General features: G+C 41.0%; 1 protein-coding gene across 3 annotated transcripts in view; it reads right to left on the bottom strand.

Annotated features, from left to right (window-relative positions):
• Nucleotides 1-8,532, bottom strand: part of Eif2b3 (eukaryotic translation initiation factor 2B subunit gamma) — a 70,524-nt gene that overhangs the window by 41,296 nt on the left and 20,696 nt on the right. For 2 of the 3 annotated variants that reach the window (XM_021160234.2, XM_029476762.1), the window contains exon 4: nt 640-799. In XM_021160234.2, the coding sequence (XP_021015893.1) occupies nt 640-799 (160 nt within the window). Of the gene's footprint in view, nt 1-639; nt 800-5,223; nt 5,250-8,532 lie in introns of those variants that run through there. The other variant, XM_029476763.1, reaches the window with a different exon arrangement.

The following is an 8,532-nucleotide window of genomic DNA, read 5'->3' as shown; positions in this document are numbered from 1 at the left end:
TCTCAAAAAAAAAAAAACAAAATAAAACAAAACAAAAGTTCTGATAAAGAAGAAAACTAAATCTAAAAAGAAAGTAAAGGTCAGGTTGTGCTTAGTGGTAGAGTGTATGCAGCGTGTGCAGGGCCCAGCACCATATTAAAACTACAGATTGGCTGGAGTAATGGCTCAGCAGTTAAGAACACTGCTGTTCTGTGGGTTTGAGGACATCCTGGTCTGCATATCAAGTTCTAGAACACACAAAGGCTATGTAGCAAGACAGGCAGAACTATATATACCAATTTATATATATAAGGATGAGTACCACAGGTTTGGTATGCATGGATATGCATGTGTGCTTGGATCCACATGTCCTAGGGCCGATTTCTGACAGATATTGAGAAGCAGGTGCCAAATATTCAATTATCTGAGACTTAAATAGAATGCAAATAGTTTTGAACTCTCTTTTTCATATATAAAAGGATACAACAATTTAATTAATAGCTATAAACATTTAAGCATCAGAGGCTATCTTGATTTCATGTAGTAAACTCCTAGCACAGTATCTACAGAACATGGTAGGTTCCTGATAAATGTTTCTCATATGAAAGGATGAATGACAATAATAATTATTATCAAATCAACAAATTGTAATTAGCTTACCTGGTTTTTTTTTCCCCTTTTGACCTGGAACTGGTTCTGTACTCTCTTGCCCTTTCCTCATTAGCATGGCCAGTGACGCATCATAAGCTCTGAACAGGTCCACAACCTCATGTAAAGCCACATCTGTTACCAGATCGCAGCTCAGGACCAGCACATCAGTCTGTCAAATGAAGACAGAAAAGTAAGTATCACTCACACACACACAGACACATACACACACACAGACCCAGACACACACTCACACACACTCACACACACACACACACACACACACACACACTCACACATACACACTCTCACACACACTCACACAGACACACACAGAGTCAACATCAAAGACAAGCACATCATAACTTAAAAATATGCAAACCATACATTATTTTCAAATCTCTTTTGAACAGAAAACAAAACAAAACAAAAAAAAACATAAAATAAAATAAATAGGGTTGTCCTAATGGAATTGTGCTAGGGCAGGATATGAAATCTCGGCTGCCCCCTTGTGAACCTTAATGGGCAGTCCTGAGACACTTCTGACACCAGACCTTTAGGATAGTTTGGAAACCCATCACACTATTTCTATGACTTTGGGAAAAAATTCTTTATAAAACAATCAGGGGCAGGAAAGATGGCTCAACAGTTAAGGACACTTACTGTACTTTCCAGAAGACCTGAATTTGGTTACCAGGACTCACATGGCTGCATGACAGAGGATCTGATACCTCTTCTGACCTTAACAGACACCTGGCACTCATGTGTTTCACACACACACACACACACACACACACACACACACACACACCTACCTCACATACATAAAATAAAAATAAATCTAAATAAAAAAAAACAAAAATATTTTGCTAAAGTATTAATAATATGTCTCATTCTTTGGTAATTCACATTTTAGGTAATGAACAATTACAATCTGAAGCATATACAAAGTACCCATTTAATATTATAGCAACGTCATACACAAACATTATTGTTGCTATTTTTATGGGTAACAAGAGTGAGGCCTATTCTTGCAATCAGTGACTAGTATACACTCAGCATTTAATAACTGATAAATGAGGTCCTGGGGATGTAGTTCAGTGGCATTACAAGTACTTAGCATGTAAAATTCTACATTTAATCTCTACCTCCAAACTAAACAAGAAATGATGACTGAATAAATCACCCAAGAGCCTCTCAGCCTTAGTGTACCTCCCTTGAAGCTCCCGCGCTGTGAGAGCAGAGTGGAAGAGAATCAAATGCACAAACACAAGAGAAGAAAGCTGAGGCAGAGGTGCAAGGAATTAGCCTGTGTGCCCACAGAGGCTGGAGCAGCAGAGGCACGGGATAGAGGCTGGGCTGGCGTGTGCCGCTGCTGGGAAGAAGTCTCAACAAATCTGAACATCCCCCCACCTGCTCCGGAGACCAACTGTCTTCTTTACAACCACAACAGTCCTGGACCTGTGGCAGTATGGACTAGTTCTGTTCTAGGACAGAAGGACTCTTGCATAATAAATCATCCTTTTTACTGTCTCAACTGGACAATGAATGAATGATTAAATGAATGAATCACTGAAGAAAATATTTCTCATAAGGGTAGAATTTCTGATGACCACCCAATAATTAATTCCAATAAAAACTACAGATGGGGGAGAAGAACATGAGGAAAAGGAGAAGTTGCTATGGGTTAGGTGAATTATAAAAACGTCACCCTGAGGGTTGGCCAATTGCAGTTAAGAGCAGCCCAGATGAAACATAAGGATTATCCATTTGCAGTTCGGCTATGAGAAGTGGTGAAGTTGAAATGTTTTGCTGACTATATAATGGATGGCTGATGTGACCTCATCTTGGCTATATGCCAACGAGACCTGTTGTGCAATTTCAGAGGGTCAGATTTTATATTAAAAGTCTTTCCAGAAGCAGATACAACCAACAATTGGACTGAGCCCAGGGATCCCAATGGAGGACTTAGGGGAAGGACTGAAGGAGCTGAAGGGGTATGCAACCCTATAGGAAGAACAATATCAACTAACAGATCCCTCGGTGCTCCCAGGGACTAAACCACCAAGCAAAGAATATACATGGGTCCATGGCTTGGGTTCACAGCTCCTGCTACATATGCAGCAGAGGCATCAGTGGAAGGGGAGGAACTTCGTCTTGTGGAGGCTTGTTGCCTCAGTGAAGGAGGATGCTAGGGGGGAGAGGCCATGATGAGTGGGTGGGTGCAGAAGCACCCTCTTAGAGACAAAGGGGGCAGGGGATGGGATGGGCGGTTTACAAAGGGGATGCTGAGAAGGGGGACAACATTTGAAATATAAATAAATAAAATAATTTAAAAAAATGCTTAATGAAGGCAATGAGTTATATTCTTCAAGTATTACACAGAAGTAGGAAAATCCATGGGGAAGTTCAATGGTGGTACAAAGAAATTACAAAGGTGTCATTCATCTGTTTATTAAAGAAATCCTGAATCCTTAATTTCCTTACCTATAAAAATATTCTCTTTTTTTTCTAATTTTTCTTTCTTTATTTCTTCCTTGACCATGCTATCATTGAGTAGATTGTTGTTCAACCTCCACATGTATGTGGGCTTTCTTTTTTTTTTATTAGATATTTTCTTTATTTATATTTCAAATGCTATCCCGAAAGTTCCCTATACTCTCCCCCTGCCCTGCTCCCCTACCCACCTACTGCCACTTCTTGGCCCTGGCATTCCCCTGTACTGGGGCATATAAAGTTTGCAAGACGTAGGGGCCTCTCTTTCCAGTGATGGCCGAATAGGCCATCTTCTGCTACATATGCAGCTAGAGACATGAGCTCTGGGGGTACTGGTTAGTTCATATTGTTGTTCTACCTATAGGTTTGCAGACCCCTTGAACTCCTTGGGTGCTTTCTCTGGCTCCTCCAATGGGGCCCCGTGTTCTATCCAATAGATGACTGTGAGCATCCACTTATTCTTATTTAAAGAATCAATGGCATAGTCAATGTCATATCATTTTTAGTGGTTTGTTTCTTCTTGTCTCTTTTAAAATACTTTGTTTCCTCATGAAACAATCTTTAATAAAGAATTAAAAGGTTGAAAAGCAAAGTCTTTCATCCATTCTGAATAAAACACTTTACAGGGTAAGATAAACTCTCTTTTGTGTCTATCTGGTTTCCTAGAACCATTTGTAAAGGGACTGTCATTTTCCAGTGTAGGATTTTACCGTGGGGTTTTTTTCTAGGTCCTGTATTCTACACCATTGGTCCATGTATTTGTTTTTGCAGTATAGTTGAATATCAGTTCTTGTTTTCTTTTTAAAAGACAGAATCTCTCTATGTCTCTCTCTCTTTCCCTCCTTCCCTCTCTCTCCCTCCCTTCCTCCTCTCTCTCTCCCCCTCTCCCCCTCTTTCTCCCTCCCTCTCTCCCTCCCTTCCTTCTGTAGTTCTGGCTGGCCAGAAACTCACTGTGTAGATCAAGCTGACCTCTTATACACAGAGCTCTGCCTGCTGCTGCTTCCTGAGTGCTGGGATTAAAGGCACAGCACGCACTGATTCACCCAGCTGTTGTCAGGTATTTTGGTAATTCCATCTTTGTACTTTATCCTTAGGATTGCTTTGTCTATTCACAGCCTTTTGTGTTTCTATACAAATTTTAATAGTTTTATTTATTTGTTTTTTGGTCCCATATATAAAGTAATTGGAATTCTGTTGATTGTGTTAAATATGTAATTTACCTTTTGCAATACAGTAATTTTTGCAATATGAAAAAAAAAACTACGGATGGGGGCTTGTGACATAGCTCAGTTAATAGTGCTTATCCAGGATGCACAAAGTCACTGGTTCAGTTTCTAATACTGCACTCAAAAAGAGGTAATTTTGTGTTGGGTATAGTAGCAGAAGCCTATAATTAAAAAACTCAGGAGGCTGAGGCAGATGGATTAGGAACTCAAGGTTACCCTGTGTTATACACACAAAACAATCAAGAGCAACTTTATAAGGAAATTAACCCACATCCCCTTTTTTGAGACAGGGTCTCTCTACATAGCTCAGGCTGTCTTAGAACTTGCTCTGTAGACCAGGCTAACCTCGAATTCACAGAAATTCTGCTTCCCCAGTACTGGGATTAAAGGCATGCAACACCACAGGCAGCTTTTTAACTATTGTTGTTGTTGAGTTTCTATATTAGATAGAGGTGCTCCAGTGAAAACTGGATTATCCTCTGCAACAATTTACTTGTCTAATATTGTTAATCCTTTTCTCTGTGCTTTGCCGGATCCTATTAAGCAGCCTGGAGAAAATTGGGACTAGAAGTTTAAATGTGACTAGTCAATCAAGGCTACTTAATATATTTTAAGAAATTTTTGCCTAAGCATTCTACCTTTAGGTTTTGGCATAACAGAGAAGACAGAAGTCTAATGACAACTGACTAGAAAACAAATTCTTAAACTTCAATTTAAATAAACCAGCTATAAAACCAAAAACTGTTTTCTATAACTATTTTCTTTTTGTAAAAACAAACAAACAAACAAAGGACCCACATAAACCTATAATTGACTAGTCAGGAACACCAAGCATTAAGAAATCAGACAGAGGCTGGGCAGTGGTGGCACATACCTTTAATCCAAGCACTTGGGAGGCAGAGGCAGGCAGATTTCTAGTTCGAGGCCGGCCTGGTCTACAGAGTGAGTTCCAGGACAGCCAGGGATATTCAGAGAAACCCTGTCTCAAAAACCAAAAACCAAACAACAACAAAAAAAGGAAATTAGACAGCATCTACACAAACCAAGGAGAAAAAAGTTTGTAGAATCTTAATTTTTGGCATGTGATTTTTCAGTACAATAGCACAGAGCTGCTCCAGTTCATCATAATGAGGACAGCTGGCTGAGGGGGAAAAATCTTTTATTTCCTAGGTTGCTTTAATAAGATGATTGCTTTTGTAAGTTGACTATTTAATGATTAATTGAATCAAGTGTACCTCAAAGTAAAGAAAATTAGTCCAATGCAGATGTCCCTGAAGTGGTGACAAAGTTGTCTTGGGAAATAAATGCTGACCTCATTCAATATTTGCAGAAGTATTTAAATCTGTCATCACTGTGAACACCAAACAAGCAAGTCTTGCATAATTGGGAGCAGGCCAGTGGCTCGTTTCTCTTTGCCTGTAGATGACCCTTTCCCCCCACTGAACTGTTATGTAACAGTCCTCCTTTTCTTCTCTTTAATGTTGTTGGTGTGTCAAGTGTGTTCCTTACCCTGACCCCAAACAGACCAGATTCACTAAGCCTCTCCTTGCCAGAGTAAACAGTAAAAGTTGAGAGTCCGTCTCAGACAAGGGAAGCTGAGCTATCAGGAAGGCTCTAAGAGAATGAAAGCTGCAATCGCCAACTGCTGCCTGGAAGAGGTGTAGACCAGAGTGAATTAGAAAGGCTACTCTCAGCCGGGCGTGGTGGCGCACGCCTTTAATCCCAGCACTCGGGAGGCAGAGGCAGGCGGATTTCTGAGTTCGAGGCCAGCCTGGTCTACGAAGTGAGTGCCAGGACAGCCAGGGCTACACAGAGAAACCCTGTCTCGAAAAACAAAAACAAAAACAAAAAAAAAAGAAAGGCTACTCTCCAGCCTGTTGAGCTGTGTCCAGGCTGTGCAGTGTGCTCCAGATTCTCCAGCTTTCCTGGGCTGTCACCCATGCTGGACTGAGCTTTGGTGATACAGGTATCTTTGAATCATTCTTTGTAAACAACCCCTCACCCATATTCTCGTTAGTAAACTCAGGAGTTAATAAAAATTAAACTCACTGGCTCACCAACTTGGAATTTGGTGGTATCCATACTCTGGTCTGTTGTGGGCTCCCTATCTGAGGTGAGTAGACATATGTTGTGTCTCCTCAGGAAGTTCTGTCACACTTCATGAATACAAAATCTCAAAGGACAACAAGGAATAACTCTCCTCCCTTCATGTCTGTTTGCCATCTGTTCTCTGTAGGGAAAGAAAGGCCCCAGTCTGAAAAGCAGGACCTAGGACAGACTGTTGACCAGCACCTCACGACTGTCTCCGAGACAGGTAAGATTCAAAGCAAGCCAAACATTCTCCTCCTAGCAGCTGTTCCACCACTCGCAGAGGAGAGATTTGCTGACCATCAAAAAGCTGGAAATCCTAGAAGAAAAAAGTCTAAGAGAAACAAAGTGTAAACTCTAATGAGCCTGAGAAGTGCTATTGATTATGTGTGACTTACGAGTCATAAATTAACATGGGTTGTCTGGACTGTGAATTAACATTGATCCAGAATGCAATATCTGAACATACTAGCCTTCAACAATGTTGTCTAACACTAACAGCCTCTTATGCAGAAACTAACCTGCGTCTCCAAAGACACACCTACTCACTATTCCAACAGTCTTCACATCTCATTATAAGCCTGCATCTAAAGAGGCTGGGGTAAGTATAAGGGTGAGAGGCACGGCTTGGAAAGATAATAAATGTGTGCCTTGTTGACAGTATTCAAACACACACAGTCTCCAAGGGGAAGCAGCACTTTAGAATTTAGGAAGAATTCAAGACACCCAGGATTTCAAACTACAAACTGCTGCCAGTTAGTGTTGACTAAAGCAAACAAATTAAGCTCAGAAAACTCAATTACACTGCCACAGCAAGCCCAGAAATATCTCATTACAAGAACATTTTTAATCAAGCCAAAACCATGAAGGAAAACTAGGGGGGAAAAAAAACCCCAAAGTTCAATAGAAAACCGGATGCTTGTTTGCGTGGTGGTGATGGAGGGAGGAGAGCCAAGCTACTGGAACAGCTTTGTTTTCTGGCAGCTGTTCCACGGCAGATTGTGATAAATAATACAATCTGGCAAACGATTTCCTACATCAAGGAAAAAAAAAAACATAGCTCCCCGGGAAAAAACTGCCAGGGCCTAATAAAATACCACGTTTTTACCCACCCATCACTTCCACAAACAATGGCTACGATCCAAAACACCACTCCCTGCTCCATCCCTGCCCATCTGGAACTAATGAATTGCTACTTGGTGTGACTAGAAACAGTCACAATTTACATTTTCCTATGTGGTCCAACTCAATCCAATCTCTCAAAGTATCTGTAAGCTTTTACAAGCTCCACAGTTAACTATAATGGAGACTTCACTAGTTTAGTTTTGGATGAAAATGCTTAGGGAAAAAATTCCCAGTCTGTAGTCCCCAATAGGAAAAGGGCTGCCAGCTTCCAGTTTATTTTCACTGAGACTGAGGTGGTGGGTGCAGGAGGAATGGCTGCTGGGTGTGTTGGTGCACATCTTCAATCCCAGAACCCAGGAGACAGAGGCAGGTGGATCCCTGTGATTCTGAAGCCATTAAGGCTACATAATGAGATCTTGTCTCAACAAACAAACAAACACACTACAACAACAACAAAACAACAGATAATCTTTAGGCCCAAAGCTAAATGCTCTCCATGTGTCCCTTAGCTCAGCCGTAGCATGACTACTATCCAGGCCTGAAATCAGAAGCCTTGTGGGAATAGAGGACTGAAAGTTTCCCTCTCCCACCCACACTCCACTTCCAACACCCACTAGGGATTTCCTCCTTATTTCTGTTGCACTACCTAGTCCAGATCCCAGAATCTTTTCCTAGTCTTTAAGGACTTTAAAAAAAAAAAAAAGATTTGTTTATGTATATGAGTGCACTGTCGCTCTCTTCAGACACACCAGAAGGGGGCATCAGATCCCACTGCAGATGGTTGTGAGCCACCATGTGGTTGCTGGGAATTGAACTCAGGACCTCTGGAACAGCAGTCAGTGCTCTTAACCCTGAGCCATCTCTCCAGCCCTGTCTTTAAGGATCTTTAAAATAAAAATTACCTTAATAAATGCACATATAAAAACATCATACCGCTTCATTAATGAACATTTTTCAGTCTCAGACTCTA

The sequence above is a fragment of the Mus caroli genome, chromosome 4 (genome assembly GCF_900094665.2).
Source record: "Mus caroli chromosome 4, CAROLI_EIJ_v1.1, whole genome shotgun sequence".
In the NCBI taxonomy this organism is placed as follows: Eukaryota; Metazoa; Chordata; class Mammalia; order Rodentia; family Muridae; genus Mus; species Mus caroli.
The sequence above is the reverse complement of the archived record's forward strand: the minus strand, read 5'-3'. Positions and strand labels throughout refer to the sequence as shown.